This window comes from Vanellus vanellus (assembly GCF_965231255.1).
Source record: "Vanellus vanellus genome assembly, chromosome: 1".
Lineage (NCBI taxonomy): Eukaryota > Metazoa > Chordata > Aves > Charadriiformes > Charadriidae > Vanellus > Vanellus vanellus.
Window position 1 is genome coordinate 149,238,217 of NC_138905.1, and position 15,785 is coordinate 149,254,001.

At 41.5% G+C, this 15,785-nt stretch overlaps 2 protein-coding genes across 2 annotated transcripts; one reads left to right on the forward strand and one right to left on the reverse strand.

Moving 5' to 3' along the window:
• The first annotated feature begins 6,732 nt into the window (after window positions 1-6,732).
• LIPT1 (lipoyltransferase 1) lies at window positions 6,733-8,630 on the forward strand. The gene has a single exon (XM_082484561.1). It carries the CDS (start codon window positions 7,431-7,433, stop codon window positions 8,547-8,549), a length of 1,119 nt encoding a protein of 372 aa, XP_082340687.1. The 5' UTR covers window positions 6,733-7,430; the 3' UTR covers window positions 8,550-8,630.
• A 4,618-nt stretch (window positions 8,631-13,248) lies between these two features.
• Window positions 13,249-15,719, reverse strand: MITD1 (microtubule interacting and trafficking domain containing 1). Its single transcript, XM_082499036.1, has 7 exons — window positions 15,538-15,719; window positions 15,144-15,245; window positions 14,880-15,016; window positions 14,711-14,797; window positions 13,936-14,051; window positions 13,538-13,598; window positions 13,249-13,450 (listed from the first exon to the last, which is right to left on the reverse strand). Exons 1-7 carry the CDS (start codon window positions 15,689-15,691, stop codon window positions 13,355-13,357), a joined length of 753 nt encoding a protein of 250 aa, XP_082355162.1. The 5' UTR covers window positions 15,692-15,719; the 3' UTR covers window positions 13,249-13,354.
• Window positions 15,720-15,785: the final 66 nt, after the last annotated feature.

Here is a 15,785-nt window from a genome sequence, read left to right on the forward strand (position 1 = left end):
TAGGCTGAAGAAAAGGAGGCTGAGGGGAGACCTTATCACTCTCTACAACTACCTGAGAGGAGGTTGTAGCAAGGTGGGCATTGGACTCTTCTCACAAGTTACAACCAACAGGATAAGAGGAAATGGTATCAAGCTACACCAGGGGAGGTTTAGGTTAGACATTAGGAAAAACTACACTGAAAGGGTTATCAAAGACCAGAACAGGCTGCCCAGGGAAGTGGTTGAATCGCCATCCTTGGATGTATTTAAAAGCCATCTAGCTATGGTGCTCGGGGACATGGTTTAGAAGTGGGCCTGGTAGAGTTAGATAATGGTTGGACTTGATGATCTTAAAGGTCTTTTCCAGCCATAACAATTCTTTGACTCTATGATTACATTCTCAGAATATTGCCCTTCCCCCTGAGGCTTGGGAGTCCTGTGGGAGAGAAACCGAGCAGCTGCGATGGACATACTTCTGGCACAGCACCAGCACAACAGCTTACCTAAATGGCTCTGTGTAGTGAGCACACAGTCTCTGTGCTTTTATTCTCTGTAATCATGCTTTCAAAGGTGGTCATAACATCCGTTGTCCTTACAGGTGTGTATGACTGAAATGCTAGAGGCAAAACAAAATGAAGGGTTAGAAATAATCTTAAAAAAATAATTAAAAAAAAAGATGCAGTGTAAAATATTGTATGAAATTATCAGTAAACCCCTTTTTTCATCAATTCTGATATAAATATTTGTGAGCACTGCCTTCATAGAATTTTTAATTATTTCTCTACTTGCTTTCACCTTGGGAGGTTTTTGAGTAACTCTTATCTATGAAAATTAAGCTTTCAGATATCAGGTTTATGACTTATAGCATAGTTCCTCAATAAACATTACTGAAGTCAAGAAAATGTGCTCATAAGTCTTTTTGGTTTTAAATACAAATGAATATTGAGTGACCAGTTGCTGCTATACCTTTTTTGAATGGCTTTTTTGTTGGGGCGGGGGGAGCTAAGTGAAGCCTCTCCTCAAGTGACATAATGTTCTCTCCACATCTCGACAGATAAAAGGACAGCTTCCTCAAATAATAGTTCAATTCTTCATAGTTATTTGGGCATGGAAACAGGGAGGTGGGTGACTATCACAGATTGGCATACTCTGACATATGCAATAATAATACGTCCCATTGTTGGTTTGAGTGGCATTCTTTGTTTTTGAAGCACCTTTAATTCAAATCTCCCTGGGCCCATCTGCATACATGCAGCATAGGCCTCACCCCTGATTAATCCTAAAGCCTCAGAGGAAGACAGGGAAAGGCAGCAGGAGCAATGTTTACACGTCAGAAGATTTCAGAGACAAAGTCAAGCAGCAGTGCCTTGTCAGTCCAGCCCCAGGAGAGAAGACGGGTATTCTAAAACTGCCAGAGCTGATCAGCCAGGACAGGCAGTGAGCTCAGGGAGCTCCGCTGAACACCTCTACTCTAATTATGTTAGTCTCCTTCAGAAAGTAATATCCAAGGAGACACTTTTACAGATGAAAACGCCAACAAATGCCATATAATTTCTCTGGCTTGACAAGAACAAAATAACTGTTAGATGAGAAAGACTTAGTCTTATGAAAATAGCCTTCCTTTAATTAAACCTTGTCTTCTATCCGAAACCCATCTAATTTATGTATGTATTTGTAAGATATATGTGCCAGTTGTATTGCCCAGAATAAGTATTACCTTTAACATTACACTTGTTTCTTGACAGTGTCAAGCATTAGCTTCACACATATGATAAACCCCAGTCTGAACTCATTCCTGTTTTTTAATGCTAGGACTAACATATTAACTGGTTCACAAACATTGTTAAGTTAAAATGTCACGGTATTACAAGGCTAATTATGCTTTTCTTTATTCCACGGACAAAATAATATGAAAGAAATGATTTCTTATGTTTTCTTATACCCCAAGACAGGAGTTCTTATTTACAGCACATCTAGCTGCACGTCTCTTCTTGGAATAGCACAGACAGGGATGAGAAGACTGGCGCCTTTGAAGAAAGTGATGTGAAAAGGGTAAGGAGGCTGTGTGAATCCTGTGACTCCTATTGCCTGCTCATGTCTGGCACGGATATGAACAGTCTTTGAAAGAGGCTGTTCTAGGTAGTCCTGAAGTCAAGCTGAGAAACCCAAGAAAATGTACTCTCTTCCCTGTTAGGCATTAGCACAAATTTTATGTTCTGGAGACAGTGCTGGGTGAATGACAGGCTTTTTTGGCAAGCTGCCACTATTAAGCACACATGGATAGAGCGCACGTTTTTGGAGATTAGGAGTGAGTAGTAACTATGCTCCTCATCCAAAAACAGAAGAAATTAGAAGATTTTAATTTCCAGAAAAAGAGAAAGAGAAACAAGTCTTTTTCTTTCCCTCTCCTCATCCTGGATTTCTTATAAGTCTTACTTTCTGATTTTGGTATGGTGGAAATCATCAAAGAAGACTCTGCACTATCATGTTTATCTCCAAAAGACACGTGAAAAATAGCATTTCAGGTTTTCGTAACTTTATCAAAATTATTCTTCATGAAAAAATGATTTTAGGAGTAAAATTATATAGTTTTAATTGGTTTTGTTCTGGTATGTCTATGGTTTTCTCTAAGTGACGTATAGTGAGTTCTCTCCTACATGTTAATGCTGGTCAATGTTGTGCAGAGCAGTTGCTTTTCTTTTTGTGTACCAAACAAAGCTTTGTTGATCAAAGAAAAAATGAAACTCATATGCAGGATTGTTTTCAAAAGCAAAAATAATCACCGCTGTGTTTTGCAGATACACGATTTATACAATAGTAATTGAGACATAAGAAATTTTAAAGTCAAATTCAGAAAGGTTTTTATGTAGGTCCACAAAGAAGATGGCATTATTATAGCTTCACGTGACCTCTCTTATATTAACCTCACCCTCCAAATCTCACAGTTTCCTACATAAAGCAGTCCTCACTAGACTGAATGAAGAGAGAAATAATCACGGTGTGTACACTTTATCCATTGGGAAAGTATCAGATACCACACCTGGAAATTTAGGACAAATTAGGCCAGATGTGGAAACATTATAGTTTGTTCCAAATTACACCGATTGTTGGGGCTAGGGCAGCCGTCAAGGATGTTTTTCTGTAACAGAACGCATGGCCTGTTTAAGGAGTCAGAAAGCCACTAGTCCTGTTAGCCAACATAACATGGCAGAGATATTTTCTGGTTTTGATGTTAATTTGATAGACTTGCCCCTTTCCTGTGTTTCCAGCAGAGAAAATGAAATAATTATTCTCACTTCATTATTAGAGTAGTCACCGAGCTAGCTGATGGGAAATTCAAGCAGTTTACATTGACAGCAATGTGAATGCAGTAAAACATGAACGCAGAATTGCTTACTGGGTAGCTGGGCCGTGAGACTTGAAACCACAGCAACAGCACAAGTCTGGCTTATTTACTGGCCTAAGAAAAACAGAGACCTCCAATCATTACAGGGAGGTCTTTGTTCTAAGGACTGATAGGAAATGGGGAAAATCTCTCTAAAATGAGTTGGGAGAATGTTATGTTTCTAAAGACTTTTAAAAGTTCAAAATTTATGATGACAACAGCAGAGCTAAGGTGACCAGAGTACCTCTTACTGTGGAAGTCCAGTTGGCAAGTTGTATATTTAAAGTCAAGTCTAGAAACGGAAGAAGATATCAGCATTGTTATGACTTTGTTCAACCTCTCTTCCGCTAACACGAGCCGCCTTCCCCCCTCTTGCCCCAGTCACATCTTCATGCATAATTCAGCTCCTGCTAGAGCAAATGAAGAAAGTAATAAATCCTCTTTAGGCTGCTGCCTGGGACTCTGTGAATGTTAACACCGGCTATGCAGATGGATGTTTGCCTCAGACCTCCATGACAGGAGAGCACACAGAGACTGAACTCAGAGTTGCATTCCTGAGAGAAACACTGGAATATGTGTCCCGAAGGCAGTTTTTGCTGGATCCTACCAGGGACTGACTCTATATTCTGAGTGTCTCTGTCAGGATCTTCTGCTGGCTTATAATGTAACATAATCCTGTTTATAAATTCATACTTTTTGCTTACTGCCAGAATATTTCTAATTATCTTGCTGGGTTTGTCTTCGACAATAGCCACTTTTCAAAAGAGTTATTTATTGTTGCATGTCTATTATATCATTCAGCACATCAGAAACAAACCCATGATATTTTTACCTGTCCACCTAATATTCTGCAGACCTCACATTTTTAGCAAGTTTTGGTTCCAATTAAAGGAACAGAATTGCCTTGTTTAGGCCCACGGTTTTCAACTTGAGTGTAACAGCTCACAGTATCTTTTTAGTGACACCCCGTGGCAAAACGACGCATTGCAGATTTCCAGATGCCAAAAAGGAAACAAGTGGTCCAGCATTTTTGTTTTTCAGTAACATCTGAAGTCCCACAAGATGCTTTTCACTTCCTCTAACCAGCGTTAAAGTGCCCAGGTTCAATTTTGCATTCTGCCAACTGCCTCAAAAGTTGATTTTCCAATACTTGGAACACTAAATAAACACATTTTTACAGGCAAACACCACATGCTTTTTATCCTATGCATTTGAGAATAGTTCACCCCAGTGAATAGTTATCACCAGTCTAATTTAGCAACAAGTTATGCCCATTTCAAACTGCTTAAAATGATTACCAACTTTTTTTTTTTTTTAATGTGACAATACAACATGCCAAACGCTGGGGCACACACCACATCACACTCATTTTAGAGTTTTTCTCCCACTAATGACCATCAGTACACATCTGATGATGGTTTGTTACTTTTTGCTTGCCCTGATAGACCCATACATTTCTTTTAAGAGTTTGGTAAGGAACTGTCTTGCTCTTAACAATCCCGTTCTTCAGTAGGAAACAACCCCGAGCTCACATCGTTAATCTCTGAAGCCTTTCACCCTTTATCCACCTTGTTTTCTCCTTCACCTTTCAGGGAATATAGCTATTCTAGTATTATTTCTTCAATCAGAAGGTAAAGGCAATTCAGGCCCCATCATAAGCAGTTTTCTTTATTGGTAAAGCACAGTTACTGTGCTGGGAGAGGCAGTAAAGATCAACACCGACCTATTTTCTTTAGTACCACTTACCATTTACAATCTCTTACAATAGGAGGTTTGTTTTGTGAGTCGTGGTTTTTGTTTTGGTTTGGTTTGGTTTTTTTTAACCAGGCTGAAGAGCCTTAACTTACTCAGCTGCAGGTTGCACAGCACCTAATCATTCTGACTCCTTCCCAGCCTCCCCCACCTTCACCACCATTGTCTAAGACAACTTTTAATCTGAAAAGGCCATGAAATTGATTTGTAAGCCAAGAAAATATTACTGTGTTTAATAATAATAATTGGGGAGCTTAGAAGTTACCTTGTATTGCCAAAGAAACTTTTTAACTGAATTTAGCCAATCTCTCATGATTTTTAAGTATGGTCAAAATCTCCTCAAGGTTTATGAACTTTCTTCAAGAAATAAGTTTTAAAAGTCTTTTTTGACACTAAAAAAAGTCTTTTGGTAGCGTAGATAAGTGTTTGAAGGTGTCTGAAACAAAATTTCAATTCCTTCTAAAGCTGAACGAAACTCAAAAGAAACCTCAAACTGTTAACTGAACAGAGGTATGAATTCAATGTAACAGAATAGAGAAGCACTTCCCACCACATGGCCAAGCTGAGAAGAAATCACATCACCATCACACTTGTAGTAATTGCCTGTACAGAAGCTCCAATTTCTAATAAGTTAGGCAGTGACAGTGTTATAAGTTGATCTCACAAATTGATGCGAGACAGAGTCAATTAAAAATTTGGAATATTTATTTAGCAAGCGGCAGCAAGCAAAACAGCGCTGGGCGGCCCGGGAGTCTCACTCCGCCAACGGCTCGCGCCCGGTTCCTGAAAGTCCCTGGTTTTATACTCTTCTTTTTCCGGTAGAGAGGTACTCTGCATCTGCACGACACGACTTGTTGCTAGGGGGTCGTTTTCTGCTTTCCTTTTCCTCCTGGTTGTCGCAGGGATGAAAGATTCATGTCTTCCTCACATCATGTACTCTTCGTCTTCATGAGCCCCCCTCCCCTCCTCCAAGTCTTTTTCACATCCTACTTTGTTTGCATAACCTGACCTTTGCAGTTTTAGCCTTGCTCGCTCAACAGGATGCTGGCTATCTTGCAACAGCAGGTTCAGCAATTGCCTTTTTGTAAAACAATGTAACAATATAAGTTTCTAGGTTTGGTGAACAAACAGCGCTGAGCTTATCACAACAGTACTGAGAAAATGCAAATACCAGCATCTCATTTTATTCAGAAGAGGGGATTTTTATTTTCATCAACCATCTTCCAGTGACAGAAGGAACTATAACAAGTCTTCTAACTGACTAATTTAATAGATATTCAGGGAGAACTCAGCAGATGCAAATACCTTGATAGCGAATAACTTCAAACTACAGAGCTATTTAAATTCATTGTCTTGAACGTCTTTATTTGCTTAAAATATTTCTATCATCTTGATGATTTTTTTTTTTTTTTTTAAGCAGGGGAAAATCTGTTTAGATAGAGATGAGACAAAGAAGTTTCACAAGCGGAGATTTCACGGAACGCGGTTTCCCCCCTTTCCCGGGCCGCCGTCCCGCCCCCGCCACCTCTCACCTCGGGAAGCGGAAGGCGCCGCGGAAAGCGCTGAGGGGCGTCCCCTCCCCTCCCCTCCCCTCCAGGTCGCCGTGAGTACCGGACGTTGCCGGGGCAAGGGGGTGCATCGCTGCGGGGCGGGACGGGACGGGACAGGGCCGCTGCCGTACGGCGAGGGGCGGCCCGCCGAGGGGAGTCACCGTGGGGCTGCTCCTCGCAGGAACGGCTGCGCCCGGAGAGAAATGGCGGCAGCGAACGGTACCGACGGGGTGAGGCGGTGGGGCTCGCCTGGCCTTTCGGTAGGCAGCTGCGGGCTCCACGGCAGCAAGCCCCGCGCCTGGCTGGCTCGTCACCGACTCAACAAGATCGTGAACTTGATGCCCTTGTTTTTCCTATCCGATCAATATAAAAAAATCCCCAAACCTAATAAAACTGGACTGCTGAAAGTTTAGCAGAATACACAAAACTGTATCCGCAAGACTGTATTGAGTGAGAGAAAAATACAGAGTTTAATTCCATTTCTTCCTTTGGTCTTTTAGGCACTGAGGACTGTGAGAAGCCACTCTGACAAGCCCAGCTTTTATGTTAAGTACGCGTCGGGGTTTGAACGGCATCACTCCTGTCAGGAGGACATGCCTCGCAGCTCACAGCAGCTGAGGAGCATTGCTTCTTTGGGAAGAGCGTGACTGCATTGTGACTGCCACTGGCCATTCTTTTCTGTCACAACAGTGGATTGCGCACTTGCCACATTCAGCTTTACCAGATCAAGCGTTCCTTCCATCTGCTGTTCAGTTACTAAAAACATGGTACTCCGCTCATCATTAAAGAACTGCCTTCAGCTGTTCTGCATCCTCAGGACTCCAAAAGCTGACTTCAGAAACACTAGTGGAGGCCTCATTATCCAGTCTATTTCTAATGATGTTTACCAAAATCTAGCGGTGGAAGACTGGATCCATGACCACATGAATTTAGAGAACCGACAGGTCCTTTTCCTTTGGAGAAATTCCCCTGCTGTGGTAATAGGGAGACATCAGAATCCCTGGCAGGAATGCAACCTCAGGCTATTGCGTCAAAAAAACATAAAACTAGCCAGGAGAAGAAGTGGAGGAGGGACAGTTTACCATGACTTAGGCAATATCAATTTGACTTTCTTTACAACCAGAAAAAAATATGAACGAATAGAAAACCTGAAACTAGTTGTGAAGGCACTGAAATCCTTGCGCCCCCAGTTAGATGTACATGTCACTGACAGGTATGACATCTTGCTAGATAGACATTACAAAATCTCAGGTACTGCTGCGAAGCTGGGACGGACAACTGCTTATCACCACTGTACGTTACTCTGTAATGCAGATAAGTTTGTTTTATCTGCTGTGCTAAAAAGTCCTTATAAAGGGCTAAAAAGCAACGCCACTCCTAGCGTGCCTGCCTCCGTGAAAAATCTCTTTGAAGAGGATCCTAGTTTAACTTGTGAGATGCTCCTGGATGCCATTGCTGAAGAATATGCTACACAACACCAAATAGATCATCACATCACCGTAATAAATCCAGCTGATGAGACTGTGCTTCCTGGAATTAATAATAAAACTAAAGAACTACAAACCTGGGAATGGGTGTATGGAAAGACACCGAAGTTCAGTGTTAACACTTGTTTTGACGTGGTCTATAAAGATTCTGTTCTTGACGTTAAAGTAGATATGGATGTAAAGCATGGAAAGATTGAAGTCTGTAACATTGATCTGCCAGAGCAGTGGCTGCCACCAGCGCTGTGCAGTGAACTGGAGAAGAGCCTTACCGGCAGTAAGTTTTGCCCAAATGAAACCACTACGCTAGTGACAACGTTACTAAGAGTGTGTCCACAAGATGATGAGTTGCAGAGCAGGTGGAATCTGCTGTGTGAGAATCTGATAATGTTAATGTAACTTGCATTTTGAAAATATAAGTTAAACTGCTGCTGCTTTTTTAATTTATTGAAAACAAAATTAAAACATTAATTTCTATAAGCTGAATTTTTTTCTTATTAAAGTGGTTTAATCTTGTGCTTTTCCTTAATATTACCTACTAGCAATTAGATTTCACACTGCCAGTGCCCGGGGTTTCCAAACTGTGGGATGTAAGCCACTACAATAGGCTGCAGCCCTATATCGCTCTGTGCTGATAGACATCGTCACTGCTTACACCAGGGAAAATGGTGAAGGCATCCCAAACTGGCTCTGTAGCAGAGTAGGTACAAATGGCTGACACAGATGGGATGGGGTAGATGGAAAACTGTCGTTGTGTTGCTGCAGTGCATTCCCCGGCCTGCATCCCACTCCTTGGAGTTAGTAGCTCAAAAGTCACATCTCAGCCCCGGAGCTGTGTGGAGAGGGATATCCCCCAGGTTTCTGGTTGAAACTTGCAGAGTGCTGGTGACACTCTGCCTCCACTGTACTAGCATGGCAGTAAGCTAAACTTGCCACTGTGTCGTGACTTAGTACAGCAGTTCCAATCTGGATTAGGGCTTTTGTCCATGGATGTGCAAAAGCAGGGAAAGGATTAGGAAGTTCAGTGTAGGGGTTTATGTGCTGAGGGCAGGAGAGGTTAACTGGGACGGAGGCCATATGTGCTTCCTTTGTACCTGCACTGCCTGGCACAAAGCTGGGAGTTGCTGCTGCCATAGATACCTGTATCTAAGCCAAAAGTGAGAATACTTCTTCTACATTAAGAAATACGCTTGCAAATACAGATCTAGGAGAAAGAGGTTCCTTATGTTGCCACCTAGGAGAAAATTTGCTAATGAAAGGCAATAGGGAACTGAAAATGACAGTTTTCACATTAAATGAAACCAATAGCTCAAGATAAAGTAACATTATGAAAGAAAGGCTCAAGATATATTTCACTGTTGCTGCTGAATAAGCAGACTGCAATTTTGATCAGGTCAGAACAGGAGCAGTTTATTGATATAGGAGACAACCCAGGGCAGCAGTGACAAACTCCACTGTTGTGAACTCTGCACAGATGAGGCAGTTACACAGTTTATATACCTTTATGTTATACAACTCCTTCTTCACCAAACTGTCCTTGAGTAGTAGAATTAGTTACATTTGGAGTGGGAGGTTCATCAAGCAAAAAGCCATAAATTCACCCTGTTGAGGTGTGAGCATATCAAGGTAAATTCCAGTCAGGGCACAATATATGGCACAATAAAAGCCTTTTCCCAGAAGGTTAACCGGGGTGGTAGGACTTCAAAGGAAAGTGCAGTATCCAGAAATGAGCCGGATAGTTACAAAGGGTTTGTTACCAGATGACATATGGGTTGTCCTGAAATACCAACACCATTTACTACTTTTGAAGATAAGGGAACTGCAGGAAAATCAGAGGGACATAAAGTGGATCGAGAAAGGGCAGTATCAATTAGGTAAGAAACAATCTTGCTGTTAATAGGGCAAGATAAATAAGGACCAGTCTGGCCTAAAGAAAGTACAGCAGCAATTATGTTTATGTCCTTGGGGCTGTCCTAATCACATTTCTGAGGCTGGGGCATGAAGGAAGAGTTAGGTAGAAAGAGGGTGATTGAATCCTGCTGGACTTAAAAGACTTATGATTAAGTCTGTAAGGACATTCTGACTTCCAATGTCCTTGTCCACACAGACAACCCTCGGCTGAAGCTCCAGTAGGGATTTCAAAAGGTCACTTACCTTTCTGAGTGGCACCAAGGGGGTTTCAGCAGGGAGCTGTGTCTGTGGTCCTCCCAGCCGAAGCAGGACGCGTGAATCCAAGCCACAGCACCAAATTCTGTCACAGAATAACTGGAATGCAATTTTGATCAGGTCAAACCAGCAGCAGTTTATTGCTATAGGAGAGAACACAGAGCAGCAGAGACAGCCTCTGCTGACAGGAACTCTGCCCAAGTGGGGGCAATTACAGAGTTATATACTGCTTGGTTGTACAATTCGTTCTTCACCAAACTGTCAGATAAGCAGGTTGTGCTAAGCAGGGACTGAAATTCTTCAAATAAGGAGGCTCTAGACAGTCAGATTAGGCCGCCCTAGACAGCATATCCTTTTATGAATACTTCAGTCCTTTGCTAATTAAATCCTGTAGACAAGACCATTAGCAGCAAATATTTCTTAACAAGTAAGGCCTGCAAAGGCCTATGAGGTGTTACTATATTACTTGCACACTGTCCTCTTTAAAAGATGGCACTCAGTAGGAGGAAATGACATGGCAGAAGCGACCTACCTTTAGCTAAGGAGCGCCTTCAATGGGGGTGAATCCAGCCCTCAGCTAGGACTGGCAGTCACACTGTAGGACTGGACGACACTCAGCTGACTCCAGCGGGGAAAGTGGGTTAAACTCATCTCTGCAGATGATGCCAGGACAGACAGTTCTGGCTGCACAATCCAGGTGATGACCTGACTACATAAGTGTGAGTGGCAGCACAGAAGAACATGGCCTGGAGTCAGTAAAATTATTGTGGAACTGTACTCTTTGATTTCTCTGGGGTTTTTTTCCCCATTTATTGATGCTCATTCCTTTTCATACATGGTAAAAATTGCAGCGTAAAAATAGGTAAAAATTGCAGGGCAGCACCAACTGGTATGTCACTAAAGGCTTATATATACATATGTACAGATATTGCATAACCACAGGATCCACAAGGAAATCTGTAGTCTTAGCTGGTGAATTATAGTCTAATTAGAAAACAGAAAAAGTTCTAGCAATGAACAGGCAAAAGACGGAAGACCATGCTTGCCTCTTGTATTTGTAGAGGACCACATCATAGGGGCTTGCTGCTCAAACAAAGGCATATGGTATTACAGAATGCAGAAAGCATAAAGATTTTTATTTACTTTCCAATTAAGTACGAAAATGTAAAGTTAATCTAAAATATTTAAGGTGGCTTTTTATTTTGCCCCTGTACGTTTGAAATAGCTGAACTAGGTTAAAAAGATACAAAGCTTCACATTTGGGAAGCTTACTGTATTTACAGTGAACCTTCTCCCAAAGGTGGCTGATCTATAAGGCATTACCCAGCCTCCTTGAATTACCCTACATAGAACAGAGAATTCAAACAGATGACTAAAACTAAAAGTAAAAAAAAATAACCTTTATTCCCATTAAAAATAGGCATATATTAAACACAACTGAATAAAATTGACAATGACTATAGACCTAGTATCACAGCAGCAAGCCAGGGAGCTTCTATGGAACATTTTGGGGGAACAACTGGTTGCATACAGCTTCTGTGACATATGTTATTCTTTTTGCTGGTGTAACACTGAAAAGCTGAGACATTATTATGCAAAAGGATAAAGAAGGCAGACCACTGGCAAATTGTGACCCAGAGAACAAAGCAAAGACCAGCTCTTTTTCTTCTTAATAGCTGTGGAATAGATTTGTTGCATTAGAGGCAAGAATAAAAGAATAGCAGCATTAGATGACAGATGGTAAAAGAAGAAAAAAGCAAATAATAATAGTAATAATAAAAAAGGATAATGGAATACACCAGCTATCAGAAAAAATAAATACAGAAGAGAGAAAAAGTTCTAGCAATGAACATGCTACTAGAATGTGGAGGCCTATTGTAGTATAAGATGCAGAAAGCGTAAGGCACCTATCAGTCCTGAGGCTGTAAAGATTTTGATGGGACCTGCAAAAGAGGCCCCTGCCTGTTCTTCGTATCAGAGTAAACAACTTTGCCGGATTCTTGCTGACAATGAGCAAGAACTCTCGTATAAGAAGAAAAAGAAGCAGCAGCTCAGGTGATACCTTCTGGTTTCCAAAGGATGAAGGAAAGACAAGAAAAGACTTTGTCTTCTTTCCAATTAGCATATTCCTTAGAATCATTATTAACAAAGTTTTGCGGTATCCAACTTCTGGAAGAATTTAAAAATCAATTACTATATTTTTAGGGGACTACCTTAGTAGCAGGGAAATAGCTTACTGCACTTGAGGCTGGCATGACTAGCTGAAAGGACATTAAACTTGCACATCAGGGAAAAAAGATTGGGAGAGGATCATAAAACCTTTCCAAACCTAATGCAAAGGGTGGAAATCAGGAATGTGACCATATATAATGGAATAAAAGAACACACAGGAATGACAGGGGAAAGAATATAGCTGTTTGCGTCCTTTCCAGCCCAAAGTCCATCATGCAGACACGTAAGATGACCCTAAAATGTCTGTATACTGAACACTACAATGTTTGCAAGGAGCTTGGAAAATGGAATGTTAGATTTGGGGTTACTATTAAAGTCTGTGAAATCAGGTATTATGGGATTGACCAAAACACAGCAGAATAGCAGTCATGGCTAAAATACAGGAACTAAAGGAAATAAATAAGGCTGCTTACAAAAGAGGACATGTAGCAGCCCAGCTTCAAATGTTTGTGAGGTGGTCAAATAAAGATATAAAACCCAAAATTTGCTCAAGACAAAATTAATAGTAAAAATAGAAATGACAATAAAGAGGCCTTTGGGTGTATTGCGGGTCTGTTATAAAATCAAGATGAAATTAGATGTGGATTCAACTAATGAAGATTATGGGAGAAGTACAATGGAGGAATTGTACAGTTGTGTTTTCTCAGATTGAAAATTCTCAAATATTGTTAAAAATTATAAAAGCTGTGCCGGAGTAACTACTTAGAAGAGTTGCTTCTGAGGGTGGACAGCTGGACTCAAGCAGCATCTTCCAGTCTTACTTTTTCATGCTTATAAAAACACTCATTAAAAGCAGTCATATCTGATCACATTTTCTTCGTATGTTTAGTATGAAAGACATCCACTGTTGTTTCATGACAAGGTCGCAAGTCAAAGTCACAGTATCCAATGCTGAAACGACCCTGCAGAAATTAACAGAATTTACATGGTGAACATAGAACGAGCTCTTCTACAGTATAAGTTAATTAAAGAGGTCAAAACATTCTTACCTGTGGTTTCTTAAAATAATCAAGACCCCTTCCAATCTTAATCATCCATCCGTTGTTGAATCTGTTTTAAAAATTCACAAATTTGAATCTGTGAGTATGCTGAATAAAAAAAATAGTTATATCCACATGATGCACAAGCTTCTTGTTTCAATCACAATTGTTTCCTAGTGTAGCCAATACCTGTATGAACCATGGAAGACACTGTTCTGTATAAAGAGGTATCTACTATTATGTTCACAGTTAGAACACATGAAACTATGGAGGGCTGATTTTATCCAGTGAGGGCCACTTCCTTCCACTTTGTTAACCACAGCTGTAATTAGAAATTGTCTCAAAAGTTAGGGTTAAGTAGTTTGACTTCAAATAACTGGCATTCACTGATTTTTCGTATCACCCACCTAATTTCTCTATCATGTATTGAAGATGAAAATTCAATATTCAGTGTTACTCCGTAATTCCTCAATGATTTTTGTATTTCTTCCAAGCCACTTATCTGCTGACTCCTCCCACTACCCTGTTAAAAGTAAAAATAACATGGTAGGTTGTTTTTTTTAACCATGTATTCTACTTCTGGTCACCTCTTCCTAAACTCACCACCAAAACCTTTTTTAGTAATAACTTAAACAAAAAGAAAGTAACTTGGATGAAGGCAGATTCACAGTTTCAAAGACAGGATAAAGAGCAGACATTACAGGTACACTTGCTAAGGAGGAGCTCACTCTCAGCCCTTTGAAGCTAGATAGGAATTGCTATTTGAGCCAAAATAAATGCAGTGATAGTTTGAGATGGTTTGGCTCATCAAAGCCTCTAAAATGACAACTATATACAGCTTTGGAAGAGGAAAAAAAACCATATCTCAATAGATGCTTTGGTTCTGATGACATTTTCCACAACAAAAGCTTCACAAAAATATCTTTTCCGCTTAAGATTCTGCTTGCCAAGAATTTATTAGAGTTACCAGAAAACTCTGAACTTATCCTTATGTTCAACTATCACACTTTCATTTTTCTCTTAATCTGTGTTTTCTGCTGAAGGCATCAGAGCTTCAGTCTAACAAGTACTGATAAATAAGAATAAATCTATTATTTAAAAATAAGTATTTCATATATATATATATTTGCACGTGGTATCACCTGATTACGGGGAAACAGAAACCAAAATCTAGACACTTACTTCATCATAGGAAGTGAGGAGGTGGATTGTTTTCACTTTGCACGGCCCCTTAACTAGCATCTCGCAGAATCGTAGGAAGTTATACAACTGTAAAAGTTTTATTTGATTTAGTAACCTAGAATTTTTTTAGTAGTTACATCTGTATCGGCTACACTGAGTATCTACTTGCCTGATGAACATGCCTAATGTACGGGTCCTCCACCCAAACTTCAGAAAGAATCTCGGTAAGGTACTCTTGGAAAAGCTTTTCATAGCCGAAACCTGTAGCATTTTCCTCTATCCTGATTTGCTTATGGTATTTGCCATCTGAAAACAAAAGAAGTCTCTTTTTCAGTGAAGATTCCCTGTTAATTTCCTGCTAATCACCTTGCCCATAAAACATTCACGTGACAACAGGTCTTTAGGTGAGAAAGGGTACATCGCAGCTCCATACCTTGTTTCTCTTTTTCAACGTGTTTTTTAATGTCTTCGGCTCTGGTCATGTACTCGGATATTTTCTGTCGGTAACGCTGCTTTTTGGCCTCATCTTTCGTGGCTGTGAATCAAAAGGGCACAGGCCAGTTCCCCTCGAGGTGTGTGTGTAAGCGTGTGTGGGGGGTGGTACTGAGGCCTCCGTCTCCAGCTTTCCTCTCCCTCCCCATGAGGCGACGGGGGACCGGGGTCAGCCCTTGGCGCCAAACACGGCTGGTATCTCCTCAAAACCACTCCCGGCTGGCGGCCCCCGACACAGCCGGGTGGTGTTTAACAACTAACCGCCTCAACGGTTGCAGTAAACGGCTGCCAAACCGCCCCTCGCCCGGCGCCACCGCCGCCTCCCCTCCCGGTACCTTTCACCACCTGCAGCAGGAGATCGATGCCCTCCTGGTAACACACCAGCGACTCCTGGAACCGAGACGCCAGGTCCAGCTCCACCGCCCGCTTCACCGTCTCCGCTCCGGCCCGCTCCAGCGCGGCGGTGCCACCGCCCCCCGCCTGCGACATGGGCGCCGCGGCGGGGACCGGGGACCGGGGACGGTGGGGACCGGTACCGGCACCGGCACCTGCGGGAAGTGAGAAGCTACGCATGCACCCGCGC